At 41.9% G+C, this 23,529-nt stretch overlaps 1 protein-coding gene across 1 annotated transcript in view; it reads left to right on the forward strand.

The window, feature by feature from the left end:
* Positions 1-6,345, forward strand: part of jph2 (junctophilin 2) — a 100,036-nt gene extending 93,691 nt beyond the window's left edge. The window contains exons 5-6 of the mRNA XM_078236515.1: positions 2,233-2,325; positions 3,116-6,345. Of these exons, the coding sequence (XP_078092641.1) occupies positions 2,233-2,313 (81 nt within the window). The 3' untranslated portion in view covers positions 2,314-2,325; positions 3,116-6,345. The remainder of the gene's footprint in view (positions 1-2,232; positions 2,326-3,115) is intronic.
* Positions 6,346-23,529: the final 17,184 nt, after the last annotated feature.

Raw genomic sequence — 23,529 nt, forward strand, 5'->3', positions numbered from 1 at the left:
TTTGAAATTTAAAAAAATATTCATATCTCACCTGACCCAAACCCATCCGTTTTTGGGTGGGTTTAATTCTCATGCCAAGTTAAGGAGATCTCTGGGAATGCCACAGCAATGATGTTAGCAAGCAGGGTAAGCAGTCAATCATATTTGAAGTATTCTCAAAGACAGCAAGTCAGGAAATTAAAAGCACTAATTAACCTTCACTTTATATTTAATTTTTCAGAGAGTAAAGTCATGATTTGACTGAAATAGAAGCTAAAATATCAATGTAAATTTTAAGGAAATACTTGAAAAATATGTAAAATTTATCATAGTGGAGAAATTTGACATTCCACAAATACAAAATTTCAAAACATAAATATTTATAAAATACTTATAAAATATTGGGTGGGATTTTAAGGCCTTGCTGGAGCGAGACTAGAAAATCCCGCCCGAGGTCAATGGACATTTCCATTGTCCACTCCTCGCCCACTCTGATTCTGTGGTGGGCGGAGCGGTAAAATTCCGGCTGTTAGTTAATTAAAATATTAGATCAGTTATCTAGTTATTTAGCAATAATTATAGAATTAGTCTGGTGTTTAAAAATCCAATTATGCCTCATGCAACAGGGTGTAATTTTATCAAGTATTTTACAGTGAGACTAACAGTGTAAAAGTGAAGTGAAAGTTCTCATCAATGAATTGATTGCTCAAGGTTGCAGTCTGGGGATGACTCAATGGCACACTTTCTCTGGAGGAACATTGAATCATTGAGAGAAACTTCTGGATTTCCATTTTATTTTGTGCATTTGCAGACCCCTGAACTTGCTCTCAGGTTCAGTGGAATAATGATAGCAAAGTCTGACAGGTGTGCCACCATTATGATCGTAAGCTCTGATGGCAATATAAAAAGAAAAGAATCCTGGTTAGAATCTACATTGCTAGAATGTTGGTTGTAACAAGGATAAATCTTGCTCACAAAAGTTTGGGATGAAATCTTTAATAAAAACATGTTCCCTGAAATTCCAAATCTACACCCAACTGCAGGACTTCTGTTTGTTCAGTGTTCAGTATAGACTTACCCACCATTTATCTAATCCAGATAATGTAGAATCAAGCTGTCAGAACAAAGATTGAGGAGATCCCATGATTGAGGTTCATGCAGGAGCACTGCTAAAGTTTAAGCATCTCAAAGCACTGGTAAACGTTTGGGCATTGTTTCAAATTCTGATCATGGTACCCATTTAAGCTTTGATCATCAAATTATCTGGAGCTCACTCGAAGAACCCCAATTCCTGATGACAGATCTATCCACTAATGTGCATGAATGACCCAACAGCACCTTGGTGTTGTGTGGATTTGCTCAGATAAGATTACGAAACCTGTACGGAGGTTTGACTTGATTCTAAGCTACAATTGCCAGGCAGGTTATCCTGCAGCTATCCCATATAATAAAATACAGTTTCTTCAAGAAAAATAGAAAGCAGTTAGACATCAGATAAACATGAGATTGAACCCTTTCTGGATGGACTGAAGTGCTAAAAGCTCAAAATTTGTGGCATGGTGAGCAACATAAAGTATGGGGTGATCGCCTTGCCACTATCCTCCTGATTACAACCTGCATACACTCCATGTCCTGTTCAATAGTGCTTCATCTCAATCTGTATGAACGCCAGCCAACATGGGAAGTACTAGAGTATTAAAGCATTCTATTTAGCAACATTATGCCATCAAAGTTGACAATGGAATTATTTTTACACATATTTGCAACAAGTATTTTTAGTAAGTCTGTGATATCAATGTTGAAAGTTGTTTGAACTGTAGCACTACCTTAACTGATACCATATGTGGTTTCAAATCTTGTAAGAATAACATTGCAATGAATCCCTCTCATTTCCTTTCAACTAAGTGTGCATGGTCTTTTCAAAAACATTTAATAAATCATTTTATTTTGTATAAACTAAGCCTGTGATGTGATATGTCTCCTGCTTCAGCAAATGTCATTGAAAGCATGTCGAGACTGATCCTGTGGGAGGATGTGTAAAGGTCCAGATTTCTGAATTGCTTTTCTCGTTACCAGTTTCATGCTGCAACTCTAAAATGCAATTCAATTCTAAAACATTATTGGAAAAATCAAACACTTATGGAATGTAAAAATGATTTAAAAATCTTATTTGCACCTGCTCTAAATGAATAGTAAAAAAGAATGTTACACTCTCGAAGCTGCATGTTGACAAATGATTTATGTTTATTTCAGGGACCTAATACCATTATGATTGCCATGGTCATTCTGCTGAACATCGGCCTAGCCATCTTGTTTGTCCATTTACTCACATGACTTGTTTCTGAGGTAAGAAGCACATTTTCATTCAGTTAACCGAGCAGTAAAAACAACTTAGCAACTTTAATATAAAAAGAGACATTCCATGGCACCTCACTGCAGCATTTTCATTAGAAGAGGGCAGGTTTAAAGGAAAGAGAAACAAGACCCTTGAAGAGAAAGAATCGTTAACAATATCGGTGAAAATGGGACCAGCAGGGAAAGGTGGGTGATCAGCAGTTTAGTGCAGATAGGATCAGTGGAACAGGAGGTGGGTCTCATGGACAAGAGGAGCTCAGAGAGGGCATGAGAGGGGAGATGAGAAAGAAACTGGAGAAATATGTGAGTTCAGGGCGAGGAAGGGGGGATCTTTAGAAGATGTTTGGCTCGGTAAGCCAGTGGAAGTGAGGAATGCAGCAGAGATAGCTGATAAGATGGTCTCGATCTCAGTGACAAAGAAGTTCATGAACTTCTCACAATTGGTGTTAGATCTGAGGGTGTAGGGGACAGGAGAGGGGGGGGTGCGGTTTAAGCACCATAACATTTCTGATCCTTTAAAAGATCTTCGTTTGGTCCAGTAGTAAAAATAGAAGCTTAAGGCCGAACTTTCCGGCTGTTCACGCCAGTAGAATCTTCTGGACCGCTGATGCACAATCCCGCCATGGGTTTCTCTGCGGTATGGAGTGGATCTGCCTCCCACCCCGAGAAACACGTAGTGGGGAAGCCAGAGAATCCCACCCAATGGTTTTCTTGTAATGCTCTTAGAATGTTACACTTCAAACAAGAGTGTCGTCACTCAAATTCTTTGTGGTTATTGCAGAAGCTCTTGCACTATTTCCTGCCGAAAATAAGGAAGAAGACCTTTGGAAAGTTGTACATCCTGCAAGACTTGACACTCAGAGACACTGCAGAGTTTGACTTCAGTGGCCCCTTTTGAAGAATTCCCTGATTTGTTTTCTGTCACCATTCTGTGCCCTACAATTTTGGAAATGAGCAACATTGGAAGATGTACATCTGACCTGAATTTATTTGTAGAAACTAACAGCTGCCTTACCTTTTGCCTGTGTTTATATTATACAGTACTAGCTGCCAAGGATTGTGCTTGAAAGCTTGAATTATTGTACAAAAGGGAGGGGAGAGGGAGAGAAAAAAATTCTTATGGTTCTATTTCATAAACAAGAAAAAGTTGAGTTAGTTCAGGGAGATCTTGCTCACATATTTTTGTAGCTTGATGACACTTTTGGTTAAATTGAGTACAATGAAACATGGGTATTATTGTATACTTAACTCTTAACTCAAAGATTTAGGGCTATATTTTCCTCTGTTCTTTATTGCTGGCGAAAGAAAGTAAAGTGGTATTCCCCATTTTATGCACATCTTTTCCCACTAAAAATACCTAACAGAGGAGAATTCTTCCTTAGAGGTTGTCTTTTGAAAAAAGAGAACATGGATGCTTTGCACTGCATTCATAGGGCTTTTTATATGTCATGAAGGGGAATATTGGTCTACTGTGAATTTTTAACACATTTTCTCTCTCTCTGCATTATCGTCCTAATCAGATGAGCAAGAGAATTATGATTCATGTTTGTCGCATGTTTGTCAGTGAACTGTTTTTACCACATTTTAAGACTAATTATGCCAACCCACCATATTTATATACAGTCAGTATTCATTTTTTGAGCAATGCTGTTATAAGCTAAGTAAAAAGGGAATGCACAAATTTGCTCTTAACATCACAGTGCTTTCAGAATTAAATTGATTAAAAATTCAAGGAAGGCCAAAACTTCTTTGCAACAAATTTAATACTTTACATTTTGAAGGCCATATTAGTGTAAAAAAATGTAAACTTGCAGTTTGTAACCATATATTTTTGACAAAAACCTTTGGCATTTTGAGCAGTTGTGCATCTTCAAGGTACAGACCTTGTTCTGCATTCAGATTTCCTTTAAATGCCTTGCAGTATTTCTGTCAATACATTCACAGTACTTTAGTCAGTTTAAAGCAGCAATGTCACACAATATTTGTTACTTAGATTGCTTTCAGAATATAACCTTTCCATCTTTGTGCTGAAGTACAAAATGTTTTGAGCTGTTTTCTTCCTTTGCTCTGCATGTGTGCACTTTGTAGGACAATAGCATAGGTGGTTTTAAATTTTGTTTTACATATAACAAGGTATGTATGCTTTTGTGTGGCTATACATTCAGGACTGTTTTTACCTTGTAAGATTTATATATAAAAAGATAAAATTACCTCAGAGATGCATGCTTCTCCAAAAGTTTGATTGAAATGCTCATTTGGTATTTTCAGGTCTTATTACAATGTGAACAAGTTCACAAGCCACACTGAACAGTTATCTTCCAGATATTTATTCATTTCTATAAATAAGCATTACTAAATACTACCATGTCTGGCACTACCACATGAAGGATTTTGTGGAATGTGGTCAAGTAAAGTAAAATGTATTTATAACTTGCGGCATGTAGTATTTAAGGAAGTTTCCTTCAGAATTTGAATATCCAAAATATCATATAGTATTATTCTCTGATTATGTTTGTTTTTACACTGCCTCATGATGAGACAAAGAACTGAAGTGAAATGAATGGTAATTAATGTAACTGATCTGAAAGACAGCTGTCGCATCAAGCAGTTTTGCAATTGTATACCAAGAGAGGAAAACTTAATTCAGTCACATTTATTATCCAAACCATGAGGATTAGTGCCTTAAACGACAGATATATGTTGCCACAGACAAAACATTTCAGATAGCAAATTTTCATTTTCTTATTGCTGATGTTTGAATTTCAAAGCTCTGTATTAGAATAAATGCACCATCATTTTATGACCTAGGATCATAAGAGACAGGAAATCACATGGTTAAACCTGACATAACAACTTCCTGGAAAATGCATTATCTGGTAAAGATTATAAACTACAGTAAAATCAGCAGACTTCAAAGCTCAACAATGCGTGGTACTTCCTTGAATATTTCTTTTGTCAATTTGCAATTGTAGGGCTGACCAACACCTAAAGTTAAAATCAATTGTCTTATTGTTTAACTTGCTGACTTTCATTGTGTTGGGACTGATATTAACCAGCTAGAATTGATGTTAATGATGAGTTAAAGGACAGGACTTTCCGGTCTCGCTCACCCCGAAACCGGAAAATCCCGCATCCAAGGTCAACAGACCTTTCCGTGGTCCACCCCTCGTCTGCTCCGATTCCCGTGGCAGGTGGAATGGGAAAATTCTCCCCAATGTCCTCAAATTGGATTTGGGTAGATTTATGGCCCACGGGCACTGTTACATTGTGCCATTTTTAAAGGATCTTCCCATCAGCACAAAGGCACTTGCAATTTCGGACAGTGGGCCTCTATTATGTAAATCAGAATGCTATGATATAGTTAGGATGCAATGTTAAGGTGACATGGTTGGAGCATTCCTTGCACACTGTTCATTCATGTCTCTTCCAATTTGGCAACTTAAGCTGTAAGCTCCAGAAGCAGCACCAAAACTTTTTCCAAGTTAGATTTGTGTGGAAAAAAAAGTGTGCCTCTCATAGTTTCGGAAGAATACTGCAGACTGTTGCTTCCTTGGATTCACTTCCCTCACTTTGCCTCTATCTCCCCTTGTGCAACCCCAAAATTAGCACACTGCAGTGGGGCACCTATTCAGGTCTTCAGCTTCCATGTATAAAATAGCTGTGGATGGAACTTTGCTGAGTCATGCCTCCACAGACCTTTAAATATGGTGGATGGGACCTGCATCTGGAAGTCCTGTCTACACTTCCTGGCAAATCTAATTTGCACCTGTAGGGGAAAGGGGATGGGACATGACTCACACGTGAGGGAAACCCAAAATCAGCTGGACCATTTGAATTTAATTCTGAGTTCAAACAGACCCAGTTTTCACTGCAGCTTATCCCGCAGTGGGGGAGTTGGAAATCTTGAGAGGTTGTAAGTGCTTTTGAAGGATATAGGTATGTAGAACTTTCAAAACTGTCTAGTTATTTAAATGGTCAGCCTTTAAAAAAAATAAAAACAACTGCCTCATCGTCTGAGAATTGAATACGAAATCTGTTCTGGCAGTTTCAATAGCTGTTTGTTGACATAATCATAAGTGTTTTCATTATTAATTATTAACTGCTTTCCACAACCTATCACCACCACAACAGGGGATGTTTGTAAGTTCACAGTTTAATTGACAGATCAAAGGGGTTATTAAAATTAGCTATCTTTGATGTGGAATTTTGAATACCTCTTTTATGTACTTAAGTACTTCAGGAGATTTTGTGGATGGGACTATGTTTTATATAATTAAGTCTGTAATAGACACTTAGAATTTTATTTTATTTCACCTCAGCATGGTGTCTGAGATCTGCCAATGATAGATTCTGAGTGAGTTGGCATGGAGGTTGTCAGGGCTAAGGGCGTTTAGTGGTAGATGGGGGGCATAGCTTGGCATGAGTATGCATTAAATTGCCATGGGTGTGGGTAGAGGGTATCATGAGTTGGATTAGGGGCTCTAGGGGTCATCGGCATGGGTGAGAGTCATGGGTTGGTATGGGAGCCTTTGGGCTTGGAAGGAGGGCGTGAATTGGCATAAGTTGACATGGATGGTCATGGGGACTGGGTGGGAGGAGAGGTGAAAGTGAGGGCTAGAGGGCCTAACGTTTAAGACAACAACTAGGATGAAGTCCCAGTGAACTCAGGCAGGTCTTTTTAACAGACCACCTCAGCATTTGCAACTCCTGTGGCCACCACCAGCCTGCATCCCGGAACAAGGGGCCTGACTCCATCCGCGCCTGCACTGACACTCCTTCCCCATCCCCCGCACAGAAATTCATATCATTTGGGGTACTTTTTCCCAAGCTGCAAGCGCCAAGCCAGAGAATTTCCCAACTCGAGCTACCCATCTCTGGAGTGTAAATCTGGCCCTAAGTCTCGCAACCAATAGGAATGGATGGAAGGGGAGTGGGGGGTGGGAGGGAGTATCACTGTGCTCCACCAGCCAGCTGGCTGTGAAATTTAAAAACTACCCCTTTGTTTCCTTTATTTCCTTTTCAAAGAAGTATTTTTCAAATAATGCAAAGATTATACTTAAATTTTAGATGCACTGTAATGCCACCAGTTTTGAAAAGGAATCTGCTACTACTGATTTTCTACACACATTGAAGTTGAAAATTATCCTAATTAATAAAGGTCATGAGATAAAAATCTTTGCTGAACCATCCTGTAATTGTTGCTATGATTGATATAACTAGTGCACACAGATCTTTTTTTGCAACTGAAAACATTGTTTCTAAATATGGAATCTAATTTTAAAGTGCTTTTCTTTTAAACTGTAAGTATGTTTTGCTGAAGGAAATAGAGGAATTTCTATTAAGCCAATTATATCCTTTGCTATAAGCAATATGAAGAAGTAAGAGCAGGCACAGGCTGATAGAAAATAAAAAGTTTAAATCATAATCTTCTACTTGAAAATGTCAAAGCAGTTTTGATGAAATATTTCAAAGAAAATATACGTCCTGTCTTTTGTGGGATCCGCAATCAATTGCAGCAATGCTTTGGGGAGTTGTGATTGAACAGGTAAACTATTTTGATAGGCTGCCATCCTTTCTTTAACTTTGACCTGGTAAATGAAGCAAAAAGAGATAATGGGCCATATTTTCTGTGTCCGTTTCCAACGGAGTCTACCATTGAGTTTGACTTGCCCTTGCATGATAGGTTTTCAAATTTTTGTATGGCAGACAGTTGCATGTGTGAGCTGATAATGCTGCAGCAAAGGCATCTGGGATCTAAGTGAACAGGGCAAGCAACTGTGTACCTCCTGCACCAATTAGCCTGAAGGGTTCTGAAATAAACTGTGCAAGGACTGCAAGAGGAAGTGCGCTTGAGAGTGGGCAAATTCAATGTCATATCAAGTATGGAAAGAGAAATGAAGAGCTGGAAAGAAAGATTGGATTAAAAGCCAGAGATAAAAGAAATAAAATACAATGTTACACTTTTAAAAACCGAAAAACAATATTAACTTGATGGAATAAGATTTCACATTTGTTATAGTTAATTCAAACTACCAGAGAGGTTGATCACCAGCAAACACAGGAAGTTCACACCATTCAGTACATGTTAGTAGTGAGCCAGATAGTGAGAGGCCATTTTTGCAAAGCCATTGGTAGAATGGTGTGTCTTGGATATCAACCTTTTGATCTCCATATTTAAAAACTAAGTCTTCTCCTCACCTGGAGTTGGTGTACAATTTATGAATAAACAATAGTGAAGACAATTAGTCTTACTGTTATGTTTTTCTGTGAATTATGGCCAGTTGAATAGTTTTAATTAGATTTTATGATCTCAATTTAAAATCAAAATTCCAGTTCTTTTCTAAATTTGAAACAATTTTTTTTCACCATATCAACTAAGAAAGCAAACACAAAATCTTTAACCACCTGTGCTTGGACACCCAGGATTAACATAAATTAAACATGAATTAACAGGCAAATTGTAGACGATAAACTATAAATGAGGTGTTAAATGGCTTTTACAACCAAGACAGATCTTACCAATTGGCTCAGCCAGCTACTCAGTCAATAGGGAATCAAAGTCATTCACAAAGTCCTTCAAAACTTGGTCTTCGTTCCAAAAAATCACCTGATCCCTGGCCAACAGCAGTACACAGCCAACCAATTCCACAGGCATAATCTTCACCATAACTGCCACAAGTCTGCAGAACTTCCTAAACTCTGCTTATGATAGTACAGCAACAATGTTACCTTCAAGCAACAGAAACAGCTGCAGCTACTATCTCTGCTTCTAGATCTAGTGTCTGTCTTCTTCAGCTTGCCTGTACTGCACCATTAGACGCATCAATTTCAGTTCCTGAGCTTGGATGGTTCTGCATCCCTTTATATAGCCTTAACCAGTCTTGTCTGCCCAGAAGTTTTAGTTTCCTTAGAAATTGGTGGGTCAGTTTCCTTTCTCTGTGTCCATTTTCTATTTCATTTTTTGCTTTCCCTTTTCATTAAGGCGGTCTTTAAAAATATGAAGTTTTGAAACCACAGATTCCACCACAACAATTAAGCCGAGACAATTTGACCAGTGCCATTTTAATACCGGTGGTAACCCATGTTAACTGATTTGAAAATCTAGGTAAAACTCTTATTTTAAAATGAGATTTGTTAGTTTTGCATTTAAAACCAAAAATATATATATTCAAGATAACAATTCTATAAGTATGTTCCAATGATTTTTATGTGTCCTATGTCTTACAAGTGGCTGATCCTTTGCAATAAAGTATGGTTTCTATCAACACCATCAGATTAGCACACAGAACATGGAACTAAAGATTATTTTGTTGTAATGAGATACTTTGGACTCTGAATGTAAAGTACGACACAAACGTCGATCTTGCTGCAGTGGTCTACTGCAGTCAATATTTGTCACTTTAAAAAATAATGAGAAGCACTGCATGCAGAAAGAGAATCTTAAATCTTTGGTAGTTCATTGCCACTGCTGGCCAAATGGTTCCATATTATTTCTTAATGCTTATGAACATACAATTAATATTAATGATCCTGAAAAGAATGTCCATGTATGTTTATTTGATGTAGTTTGCAAAATCAGCCATCCATTTACTTGCTGTTGAACAGTCTCCTCAAACTCAGAAAAAAATGCTACACTGTTTTAAATGTAACCTTGTTAATTTACAACAGAATGCATTCATCATTTAGATGCGTTTATAATATAATGGTATGACTGTGTGCAATTAAACCTCGTTCTCTCTTTTTAGTTACTGTTACAGTATATGAAACATAAAACCACTTTTGGTCCACATTCCACTTACGTTTGACCTTATCATGAACTTTATTCATGTTTCAAAACTAGTTTCACCTGTTACAGGACAAGATTTTGTCACCTGTACAAGAATCATAAAGTACAGAAACCATGAAACACAGCAATTGAATTGAAACTAACAGTATTATGAGTATTTGTTTTTCTTAATACAGCGGCATGGTGGCACAATGCTAAACAATGCTGCCTCACAGCACCAGGACCTGGGTTTGATTCTGGCCTTGGGTGACTGTGTGGAGTTTGCACGTTCTCCCTGTGTCTGCGTGAGTTTCCTGCGGGTGCTCTGGTTTCCTCCCACAGTCCAAAGATGTCCAAAGGTGGACTGGCCGTGCTAAATTTCCCCTTAATGCCCATAGATGTGCGGGTTAGGTGGATTAGCCATGGTAAATGTACAGGATTATATGGATAGAACGGAGGAGTGGACCTTAGGTAGAATGCTCTTTCAAAGAATTAGTGCAGACTTGATGGGCCGAATGGCCTCTTTCTGCACTGTAAGGAATCTGTGGATACTTAAGAAGTCCTAGGAATCCAATTTCAGTTTGTACTTTGCTTCAGACAACAGCAATGTGTCTTTGTATTTTACCTGGCTAAAAACTGCAGTGGCATAAATCTCCACTCCATGAAGCATAACCTGTGGCCATTTCCAAATTTTAACATGAACTGAATATTAACAATATTTAGCCTCTGTTTCTTTAAACTGTGGTTGACTTGCATGTATCCTTTGACGGACAGCTAGGGCTACCAGGGTTTCAGTTTCATTATCTCTCCGGATGATTGAAATAAATAATTGTAGGAGTAAGCTGTTGTAAAATTTGAGGTTAATAAAACATATTAATTTCTTGTAATTAATTTTATTGATATGAAATTTTCTTCAGAATAGAGCAGCAATTACATCGTTAACAAAATAACCACCAACAGGAATTACTTTATATCTAAACCTGAGAAGTGACCTTATTTGTACATGGGTAGTTAGAATTCCAAAGATTGAACCTTGGTGGTGAAACAGTTGAAAAATCCTGGATTAATTGTTCTTTGGCTGAATGGAAACTTGGAGTAACATCAAGTTTACACTATTATTGAGCAGGAGGGAGAGATGTTATTGGTTCAGGCTTGGGTCAAACTTGATTGCGAACTGTGTGTGTTCATCCTTACCATACTGAGGATTTTTGAAAGAAAACCAATGAAGCAACATATGTAAATGTGACCAGATTGGGGTTACATCATATAGAACTTAGTAAGATGTGACAAAACAAATTCAATTGCCGTATGATTCTTGTTACACGTGATAGGATATAGCTGGATCTTAATAGCATTTGCTAGAATATTGATACCGTCGCATGTATACAAGCAGGCTGTGATCAGTCACTGAGAAGGTTGTATGGAAAGCAAAGGGATAAATTATGCCAAAATTGGGACTTCACTTCAAGTTTCCCCGATTAAAAGGTGAGGCTACTGAATAGCACAGGTAATTTATATCTCTAATAACCTCACATCCCAAACATTAATTATTTTGTTGATCATATGTATGTGTGCACACTGAAACGCAAATTGAAGTCTAATTATTGTATGACCCTCAGTCCAACCATGTTGCATTAGTAAACCTCCTGATGAAAAATAAGCCACTATTATGTCTCCACAGACTACTGAGATGGTATGAGCACTGTAAACACTGTACAAAGCTAAATCCATAACCTTGTTGGTTTACTTTATGGTGATTATTAATCTGTTTTCTCTTTTCATACTCGTACAGACATTTTCTCTTCACTGTCGCTTTTAAATAAACATATTTTTCATTCTTTGGTTTCTTTGTACTGATCATTTGTTCAGTTTGATCATTTGGAGTCTGCTGAGTTTATTGGTCTCAGGCAGAATGACAACAAATAAATGTAAATGGCTTCAGCATCTCCAAGAGGAGTGAAGAGAAATTGGTCAGGATTCTCACTGCTATTTTCTACCCAGTGATACTCTTCCAGAAGTGCATGTGTGCAATGGGTGAGGATTGATCTAGCTTTGGCAACCCACTTCCACAGTCAAATAGTTTGTCAGTATTCACTGAATGGCTAGATATGTAAGGTAGCAAAGGGCCGCTGGCATTCTTATAGACAAATCTAAGTTAATGCTTTTTTGAATCTGCACTGTACCCTCTACAAGAACAATATAAATGCATTGGATCCCACCCCCCCCCCCCCCAAAAAAAACCCAATAAACTTGCATTTACATCACCTTTTTAACACAGTGAAACATCTCAAGTGCTTCACAGGAGCATTGTTAAGTACAATTTCACACCAAATCATACTAAGACAGATGATCAAAAGCTTGCTGAAAGAAGTAGTTTTTAAGGAGTTTCTTAAAGGAAGTGAGAGAGGTATTGAGAGAATTCCGGACCTTGGGGATTAGGCAAGTGAAAATTGAAGAAAGTTGCAGTACTCCAAATGGAGGCCAGACCAAAGATTTGTACTATTGAAACATTACTTCCACACCTGCACTCCAACCCCCAGTGAAATAAAGACCGACATTTATAACTTGAGTTCACTGCAGCAGTTATGTCCAAGTTAAGTAAGAGAGTGTTGAGCAACAATAGCCTGACTGAGAATACCAAACTGCGCATCATGCCTACATCCTCAGTTGACTGGTCTATAGTAGTCAGACCTGCACACCACACTCTAGGCAGGAGAAAAGACTGAAGAGTTTCCACCTTTATTGCCTCAGACATATCCTTGGCATCTCTTGGCAGGACAAGGTTATCAATTCAGATAGCCTGGAGCATGCTCGTTCCATCAAGCATACACTCAGTACTAAACCAATGATGTCTGTGTTTGTCCACATTCACTGAATGGACGGATACCCAAAAACTCCCTGCACGAGGACCTGGCCATTAGGTCACAATCTCTTGGGTGCCCATAACCAAGGGCGCCCGCAAGCAAGATATAAATATGGCAAACATTGACACTGGCAGCTGGGAGACAAGTTGCTGATGGCCATGACCTCCGGAGGTTGACTGAAAGGACTTTGGAAGAGGTGAGCAGAAATGGAAAGCTCAGCAGGCCTAGAAGAATGCTCAGATAAAACAGAGGCTACTGAATCGACCACCTTCTTAACCCTGTGTCTTCATCTGAAGCAAATGTGGCAGTGACCGTCATGGCAGAGTGGGGCTCCTGAGCAATACCAGACAACGCGTAACACAGAGTTGACCATCATAGTGCAACCCATCATCTCACGAGACACATGGCCAAAGCAGTGATTTATTTTGTGCCAATTTGGAAATATCTATGGTGATTACCTGAAAACAAAAACAGAAATCCTGTCTTCCTCTTCAGCAACACAGGTCCATGATTTTTTATAAAGGAAAAGGGGTTAATAAAGGTTTAGCCTGCATTTTTGATTGGGGAATGTGAATGTTAATGCTTCATTTGGTGACAGCGGGTGAGATTGAGCTGTCTGTACTGTCAATGTGGTTGACAGTCTGCTGACCTTATGGGCAGTAGATCTGCTGGAGGTGATTGAAAGACAGCGTGCGCCTCTTAAAGGAGCAATGCTCTTCAGCTGCAGGCAATCGGAACTTGTTTTACAATAGTCAAAACGGCAGACAGAGGTGCTGCTGCAAGGGCCCTGGGTCCTCTAATGCTACATTGAAGATTCTAGTGCAGGGGGCAAGTGGAGGAGAGAGGTACTCATCTCACTGGGATTCAGGGTCTTCCAACAAATGCTTTGGCTGCAATGGTCATAGAGAAAGAAATGCCAGGAGCCAATGCCATGAATATGGAAGTAGTTTACAGGCTGTTAAAGTAAATCACTTAAGTCTCATTCTGTTGTCCTCAACGAAGTTCTGCATAGAATCATAGAATTCCTGCAGTGCAGAAAGAGGCCATTCGATCCATCTAACCTGCACTGACTACAATCCCACCCAGGTCCTATCCCCGTAACCCCACGTATTTACCCTGCTAATCTCCCTGACACTGAGGAGCAATTGAGCATAGCCAATCAACTTAACCTGCACATCTTTGGAGGGTGGGAGGAAACCAGAAAACCCAGAGGAAACACATACATCCATGGGGAGAACACAGATAGTCCGTCAAGGCTGGAATTGAACCCGGGTCCCTGATGCTGTGAGGCAGCAGTGCTAACCACTGTGCCATCATGCCACCCATACATCACCTATCACCAAAGATATATCATCTTTCATTATACATCCATGACATTCACCCTCAGGACACTTAACTTGCACTAACACACCTTTTTTTCTTGCCCGAGGAGCTGGCACACAATCCATGCCAGCAGATAAGAGGAGGGAGCTCAGAGCTGCATGCCCTATTCCTATTGAGTGATGCTACAAATCATTGGCACAGTGGTTGGCACTGCTGCCTCGTAGCACCAGTGACCCATGTTCGATTCCTGGCTTGCATCACTATCTCTGCGAAGTCTGCACACACAAAGAATGAAGTATTATGTATAGGCACCAGCTCAAAGATTCAGGGGGAAATGAAGATGGGTCCGTTCTTTGAAATAGACCAAAGCAATTATGACCAAGGAAACAGTTTGCCAGAGGAGGCTCACATTACAGCCCAGCTGCAGTTGGCACAGATGAAGTTTTGGAGTGATTGGCTTTTAAATAGCCAATGTTGTTCCTTTGTTAGAATAGCCAATGTTGTTCCTTTGTTAGAATAGCCAATGTTGTTCCTTTGTTTAAGAAGGATAGCAAGAATAATCCAGGTAATTACAGGCCGGTAAGCCTTACGTCAGTGGTAGGGAAATTATTGGAGAGGATTCTTCGAGACAGGATTTATTCCCACTTGGAAATAAGTGGACGTATTAGCGAGAGGCAACATGGTTTTGTGAAGGGGAGGTCATGTCTCACTAACTTGATCGAGTTTTTCGAGGAAGTGATGAAGATGATTGATGAGGGTAGGGCAGTGGATGTTGTCGACATGGACTTCAGTAAGGCCTTTGACAAGGTCCCTCATGGCATACTGGTGCAGAAGGTGAAGTCACATAGGATCCGAGGTGAGCTGGCAAGGTGGATACAGAACTGGCTCGGTTATAGAAGACAGAGAGTAGCAGTGGAAGGATGTGTTTCTGAATGGAGGGCTGTGACAAGTGGCGTTCCTCAGGGATCAGTGCTGGGACCTTTGCTGTTCGTAATATATATAAATGATTTGGAAGAAAATGTAACTGGTTTGATTAGTAAGTTTGCGGATGGCACAAAAGTTGGTGGATTTGTGGATAGCGATGAGGACCATCAGAGGATACAGCAGGATATAGATAGGTTGGAGGCTTGGGCAGAGAGATGGCAGATGGAGTTTAATCTGGACAAATGTGAGCTAATGCATTTTAGAAGGTCTAATAAAGATAGCAAATGTACGGTAAATGCCAGAACCCTTAAGAATATTGATAGGCAAAGGGATCTGGGTGTACAGGTGCACAGGTCACTGAAAGTGGCAACGCAGGTGGAGAAGGTAGTCAAGAAGGCATATGGCATGCTTGCCTTCATTGGCCGGGGCACTGAGTTTAAAAATTGGCAAGTCATGTTACAGCTTTATAGAACCTTAGTTAAGTCGCACTTGGAATATAGTGTTCAATTCTGGTCGCCACACTATCAGAAGGATGTGGAGGTTTTGGTGAGGGTACAGGAAAGATTTATCAGGATGTTGCCTGGCATGGAGGGCATTAGCTATGAGAAGAGGTTGGAGAAACTTGGTTTGTTCTCACTGGAACAACGGAGGTTAAGGGACGATGTGGTGGAAGTCTACAAGATATTGAGGGGCATGGACAGAGTGGATAGTCAGAAGTTTTTTCCCAGGGTGGAAGAGTCAATTATTAGGAGGCATAGGTTTAAGGTGCGAGGGGCAAGATTTAAAGGAGATATACGAGGCAAGTTTTTTCACACAGAGTGGTGGGTGACTGGAACTCGCTGCTGGGGGAGGTAGTGGAAGTGGATACGATAATGAGCTTTAAGGGGCGTCTGGACAAATACATGAAAAGGATGGGAATAGAGGGATATAGTCCCCGGAAGGGTAGGGGGTTTTAGTTCAGTCGGGCAGCATGGTCGGTGCAGGCTTGGAGGGCTGAAGAGCCTGTTCCTGTGCTGTAATTTTCTTTGTTCTTTGTTCTTTAAAAGCCCGCGAGGTCTAAAAGCCTGAGCAGGGTCTTCTGAGTGCATTGGGCTGTTTACCAGTGAACCTGTGCATAATGGAAGAGTCTATGGGTGAAATTTTACCACTCTGTCGTGGCGCGCTGGGGCTGGAAAATGCCTTGTCCGTGCCTAGGATTTTCCAGTCCTACTGCAGTGAACGGAGATTTGGCTGAGCCCCAAATTCTCCATTCTCACTGGCAACGATGGCGAGATGTGAACGGCCTGAGAATTCCTCCCATTATCTTTGGCAAGACTGTAAAAAACCACCAGCGGGAGTGGCCATAATGTTCCATCCCATAATTCTAATTTATATATCGTAGCAGCGCCATCCCCCCACCTCTCCCTCCCCAATTTGCATTTTAAACAGACATATAGCCTGATTCAGTAGAACAGACCTCAACAAACACCTTTGCACCAATTATGCTGATATTCGTACTTTTGCCTCCACTTTTGACCCAGAGAAAAATAGGGGCCAGTGACTTGCTGGAGCCATCCTGCCGGTGGCTGCAGTATCAGCCCAGGCAGCTGCTCTTACAGAGCAAACCGCAAGAGGTCAGAGTCCCCACACCTGCTGCCATCTGTCCAGCAAACTGTCTGTCGGGAAGCTAATACTTGGCAAAGGAGACAGTTCTGAAATAGACGGTAATATTAGTAAACGCTGGTATTAAATAGCAGCCTGTGGCAGCTTGAAAGCTATCAGCTTATCTAATTACATAGAAAACAAACCTCACTCGGGGACTGCCTTTAGATCAGATTGTTTGACTTGCTGCCACTTTTCTTTAAAACTTTCCACCGGGACTATTTATTTTTTGAATGGTAAATCTTTAAAAGGTTAAGTTACAAAGCGTTTATTTTTAACCACACACCTGTTTCTCATTTCCACAACCACATTAGTGTTCCACACATTCCAGCACACATGACAGACTTGGGAACATTTATACACTGCTTTTAGTAATGAGTTTGAATGGAATCTGAAACAATTGGTTGTCTGGAGATCCGATCGTAAATTCAAAGCAATACAGCCATCATAACTTTCAGCTAAAAGCTGGATTACAAGACCAGCAGTCAGGTTCAGTAAATAATTACTTACTTTAAAATTAAAAAAAACAGTTTTGTCTCACTCTACAAACGCTACTAATCGTGTTTAAAGACGGAACCTTACCCCCAGGGCTCCATTACAAATCAAACTCTAACAATTGCAGAATACTCACATCTTTTGTGCTGTTATCAGTTTGGTTAATACATTTTTCTAAATATTGGATCTCGGGGTAATGATTTGGACAGAGCCCTGACCTCACGGTGTGTAAATTAAAAAGCAGATTGATGGTGAAATATTTCTAGATTAGTTAATGTGTTGCTTTTCATGTTAATTCAGCTCCTTCAAACTGTTGGTGTCAGTAATTTGAGCTACTATGCCTGTCTCTCAGCAGGATGGCTGATGGGAAGACAGATGCTTTCAAGTTAATTTAGTTAAGATCATATAATAAAATGCTCCACACCCATGCATTCCATTCATTGCAAGTATCAAGGCTGCAAAATGAAATGTCTTAGTCGATAGTAAAACAAAAATGTCTACACAAATTTCTTTAATCTACACTTATTTGGGTCGGCACTGTGGCACAGTGGTTAGCACTTCTGCCTTACAGCACCAGGGACCCGGATTGCACAGTCTGTGTGGAGTTTGCACATTCTCCCCTTGTCTGCAAGGGTTTCCTCCGGGTGCTCCGGTTTCCTCCCACAGTCTGAAAAATGTACTGGTTAGGTGCATTGACCTGAACAGGTGCCTGAGTGTGGCGACTAGGGGGAATTTCACAGAAACTTCATTGCAGTGTTAATGTGAGCCTTACTTGTGACACTAATAAATCAACTTTAACTTTTGGGATTAGTTCCCCTGTCTCCTTCCTCTCAAACAAACTTAAGATCCACATGAATTAGGATCTCAAATACAAAAATCACCACTTTAGTATGGGATAGCAAACATAAATGGCTGTCTTGCATTTGGATAATGTTAAGGTTTGTAGCAGTTTGAAGCCTGCTTTAACTCTGGCCCGGTCTCCATAAAGATACACCTTGGGACTCCTAAACAGAAACTCTGATTGAATATCACTCCTGGCACTTGGATTTAAACTCAGCTGTCTTTTATGAGCAGTTCTGTGGCTGGACAACATAGTCTACAGTAACAGAGTGCTTTGCCATCTAAAAGCAAAACTAACAAGTAGCCTTCTCTTACTTAAACATGTCTCCTACTGATAGATAATTATAAACAGCAACAAGGGCAGAAACTCAGTGAATGGATTTAACAGGCTTACAGTAACTATGGGTGCACAGTGGCACAGTGGTTAGCACTGCTGCCTCACAGCACTAGGGACCCAGATTCGATTCCTGGCTTGGGTCACTGTCTGTGCGGAGTCTGCATGTTCTCCTCATGTCTGCATGGGTTTCCTCCGGGTGCTCTGGCTTCCTCCCACATCCGAAAGATGTGCTGGTTAGGTGTGTTGGCCATGCTAAAATTCTCCCTCAGTGTACCCGAACAGGTGCCAGAGTGTGGCAACTAGGGGATTTTCACAGTAACTTCATTGCAGTGTTAATGTAAACCTACTTGTGACACTAATAAATAAACTAAACAATATTCAATTATCTTCAGATTTACTTTTCAGTAATTAAGCAATTTTTTTTCCTCGTGAGCTGAAATGATTTTATATTTCAAGGACAGGTAAATGTGTATTTAAGTAAATTTATTGTACATCTTAAGTTATCTGGGGAAAGATTTGGAGAAACCGCTAAGAGACAAATTTTTTCTGATGTTAAAAAAATGTAGATAAATACATTCAACAACTCGATATTTCTAATACAGGTATGTGTGTAAAGGTAAAGTTGCCAAAATCCCAGTTAACCATCTGCTGCTCTCCCCTTTGAAGAAGAGAATTGACTGGTGGTGATTTAATATGTCCCTTTGGGCTGCTACATAACTCTTGGTCACTTTCTCCACCATCTGGTCACAAGGCGGTACTGCAGACTTCAATGAATCAATTCCATTCACACACAAAAACAATAGGGAGGGTGTGTGGGGAGCACAGGGAAAATCCACCAAGGCGAAGAACGTAGAAGTCCTGGGCTCGATTGCAGAACTTCACCAGGAATAATTCCTTCCAACTTATGGCCGGCAGCCGGCTAAATGTACAAGCGGTGAAGCAAAGGCGTGTGCCACTGACTAAAGTTATAACTTTTCTCCTGGATTGTCCAGCTGGAACTTGCTCTCCCATCTGCCAGTTGGATACATTGGTGAGGTGAGGCCTTGGAGCAAAGGACAATTCCAATCTTTTGAAGATGAATCATTTGAGGTCTGCCTTCAACTCAGTCAGAGTTTTAACAACAACAGGTTAAAGTCCAACAGGTTTATTTGGTAGCAAATTCCATTAGCTTTCGGAGCGCTGCTCCTTCGTCAGATGGAGTGGAAATCTGGAGTGGAAAGAGCAGATTTCCACTTCATCTGACGAAGGAGCAGCGCTCCGAAAGCTAATGGCATTTGCTACCAAATAAACCTGTTGGACTTTAACCTGGTGTTGTTAACACTCTTACTGTGTTTACCCCAGTCCAACGCCGGCATCTCCACATCATGACTACCTTCAACTCAGCGGCAGATTAAGGGCCCGATTCTCCCATCCCAATGCGCATGATTTTTGGCGCGTCGGGTTGGGGGATGCGCATGTTGACCATTTCGCGGGATTCGCGCATGCGTCCCCGACGCATATGCGTTTCCCACAGCCAGAGAGCAGGCGCAGTCGGGACCACGCTGGGAACCACTGAGAAGACAAGGTGAGTAATTTAAATCTATTTTTAATCGATTTTAAATGTCATTATTGGGTCCAGGATTGAATTCTTCGGGCCCACTGGTTCCCCCACCCGGCCAGGAGTATTACACTCCGGCAGGGTTTAGAGCAGCTCTCCACTTGCAGGGAACAATCGGGGCCCCCCCAGGGGGTCGGGCGGCCCGGGGGGGGGGGGTGGTGCCCCCTCAGCATGGGCACCCTAGCAGTGCCACTCTGTGCCTCTTGGCACTGACCAAGGGGCAAAGTGCTCATGCCCAGGGGGTATCTGGGCACCGCCCACGAGGCATCGGGCAGTGCCAAGGGGCTGGGGCCAGGGGTGGGGCGAAGGGGACGGAGCCTATTGCGGGCAGGGCCTAGGGGGTGATTGGTGCGGGTGGGGGTCCCTCTGCCTCTCTGCACATAGGATCAGTTGGGGCTGGAGGGAGGCCAGTGTTCGGGGCGGGCTCGGCCGGAGTGGGGAGGGTGATCTGCCTCCTGGGGCGTCTGCCTCCCGGCGGGGGGAAGGGGGGGGGAGGGGGTCTGCCGGGGGGCATTGGTGGGGGGAATCATCACTGCTGGGGGGAGGTGGTGGCTGGAGATTGCAGTGCTCTGGAACGGGAAGGGGGTCGGGGCTGGCCCGTGAATGGTCATGGGGGCCGCAATCAGGCAGTGGAGGGGGGTGTAGGGGTAGCAGTGCGAGGGTCCCGGGCGGGCCAGCGTTCTGTCCCTTTGCTACCCTCGATGCTTCTTCCAAGTGACGTCCAACAATGATGCAGGTGGTCATCAGCAGGTTTCCGTGTCCATGAGACTCCACAAGGTCCAGAGTTAATCGATTATTCCCACTGCCACTCCTTCCTGACTGTACATCACAGTGCTTCTGTCGGTGGTCAGCCTGCCCTGCCAGTGGGAGAGGACATACCCAAGGATAGTGTTGGAGGAGTCGGGGAGATTGTCAGAAAAATATCATCCTGTGAGCATGACTATGGGTCAGGCTGGTAGTTTGACTAGAATGTGGGACAGCTCTGCCAGTGTTGGCACGTGACCCCAAATGATGACATTGCAGGGTCGACTGGCCAGCCTGAGTCCTCATCAATTCCAATGCTAAGTGGTCCATCTGTTTTGTTCTGATTCTACTTTTCAACAGGGGTTTGATACAGCTGAGTAATCTGTTGGGACATTCCAGAGGATAGCGAGGAATCAACCACATTGCTGTGAGCTTGGAGTCACATGTAGGCCAGACTGGGTAAGAATGGCAGATTTCCATCCCTGATGGTCAATTGTGGACCAGAAGTGTTTTCATAAAATCCAGAAACTTCCTGATTATTCTCACTGCCACTAGCTCGCATGACTCTGCCCTATCTTCCTTCAGCTGTTGGTTCAAGTCCTGATACTGCTTTTGAGCTGTTATTGAAGAGTCAGTGAAGCCAGGCGCTGGGAGTGAGTGTATAAGAAAGATGACAAAGGTGAAAGATGATTCATTGATGATCTTTCATTAATGGACGATGAGGAAAGATTCATCTTGAACATTATAACATTTACAAGATGCATCTGGGACACAGGGATGTTGCTAGAAACTGCTGCAAAGAGAGAGTGTAACTGGAACGGATGTCAAGAAGCATTTCATATAAAGAATGATCAACATCTGCGTTAGGTCCTGGGTGGAATTGCAGAAGCAAAAACTGTGCACTTACTCAACAAATCACGTTAGGTTGGGAATGTTCTCAGATAGTTAAAAAGAAGATTATTTAAGGGGTCTAGATGGTGTAGATAAGGAGGAACTGCCCCATTGGGAGATTAGTCAAGAACCAAAGGGTACCCATTTAAAATGATTGGCAAAGGAAGCAGCGATGAGATGAGGAAAAGCTATTTTATGATCTGGAATGCGTTACCTATGGATGTGAAGCAGGGAGATTCAGCTGTGTCTTTCAAAGGCAATTGGATCAGTAGAGAAAACTAAAAGCAGGGTTATGGGGAAAGGATGAGTGCATTGGACTTGCCCTTGCAAAGAGCCAGCATGAGAATAATGGGCTGAATGGCCTCATTGGGTGGAATTTCATACCTACCCCCAGGGAGTGTTTGGAGGTGGGGTGACGTTTGATCGGGCTAGTATGTATGAAGGCAGGGGTGGGGCTGCCCCACCATTGCCCTGCCTCGATTAAGTCCAGCATGGCTCCCAACCCGATGCCAGTTGAGGCCCTTAATTGGAAAATAAATGCCCACTTCACGGCCGCCTCATCCTGACACTTGGTATTTGACAAGTGGCGGGTGGGACAATCGGCATGCAGGGATCTCGAGAAACAAACCCGGCCATGTGTATTGGTGGGCTCCTGGGAGGGGTCACTCATTGTCAGGCACTTAGTACCTGATTGAGGGACCTGACATCGGGAAGGGAGGATGGGAGCCAGCCTCCTGCCCTCTTCTCCACCTCCCCTACACCCCCAGCTCAGAGACACCCTCCTTCTGACCGTCCATCTTGCCCTCACCCTCCTGTGGCCTGGGTCATCTGCCGATCCTGAGCCTCTGGTGGCTGCATTGCTGATAAAATACAGCTGCTCTCTGTGGCACTGTCTCCAATGGGGAGCTCTTTTTTCATTTGTTCATGGGATGTGGGCATTGCTGGATGGTCCAGCATTTATTGCCTATCCCTAATTGCCCTGCTAGGCTATTTCAGAGGGCATTTACAAGTCAACCACATTGCTGTGGATCTGGAGTCACAGATAGGCCAGATCAGTAAGAGTACAGATTCGCTTGTCTAAAGGATATTAGTGAACCAGATGGGTTTTTAATCAACAATGATTTCATGGTCAATGTTGGACTTTCAATTTCAGAATTTTATTGAATTCAAATTTTAACATCTGCCGTGGTGGGATTTCAAGCCAGGTCCCCAGAGCATTAGCCTGGGTCTCTGGATTACTAGTCCAGTGATAATATTACAATGCCAGTGGCATTGCCTTCCCTGTCTTTGGTTGGCAGCTCTCGGGGGCAGGGTTTCACTAAATTTGTGTGTTGGGGGAGAGGCTACAGGTCGAGGATTTGAAAGGCCTCACACAAAATGTAAGTTTAGTCTTCAATCTGCATGGAATAATTGACTTCCGTCCATACTTCAATAATATTTTTGCTACTAAATCTCACAGTAAGAGGTTGGGTGAACTGGGTGAAAGACACAATTGAAACAGACCCCATTCTGTTCAATATTTGTACCCTCCGCTTTTGTAAGGCTTTTTAAAGGACATCACTGCAGAGACGAGCTCTATAAAATCCTCCAGTCACTGAGAGAATCAGCTGGCGTTCCCTCCTCCTCATTATCCAGTTCTTGTTTCTCATTTTCCAAAGTTGGAAGCTGAACGGGTGTAGATATGGGAAAGAGGACAGAATTAGGCGTGACTGTGGTGCCTTCCCTTGCTCAGCGGTTTGATGATGAGCTCAGACTCCCGTCAGCTCCAGAGGGA

The sequence above is a fragment of the Mustelus asterias genome, chromosome 20 (genome assembly GCF_964213995.1).
Source record: "Mustelus asterias chromosome 20, sMusAst1.hap1.1, whole genome shotgun sequence".
Lineage (NCBI taxonomy): Eukaryota > Metazoa > Chordata > Chondrichthyes > Carcharhiniformes > Triakidae > Mustelus > Mustelus asterias.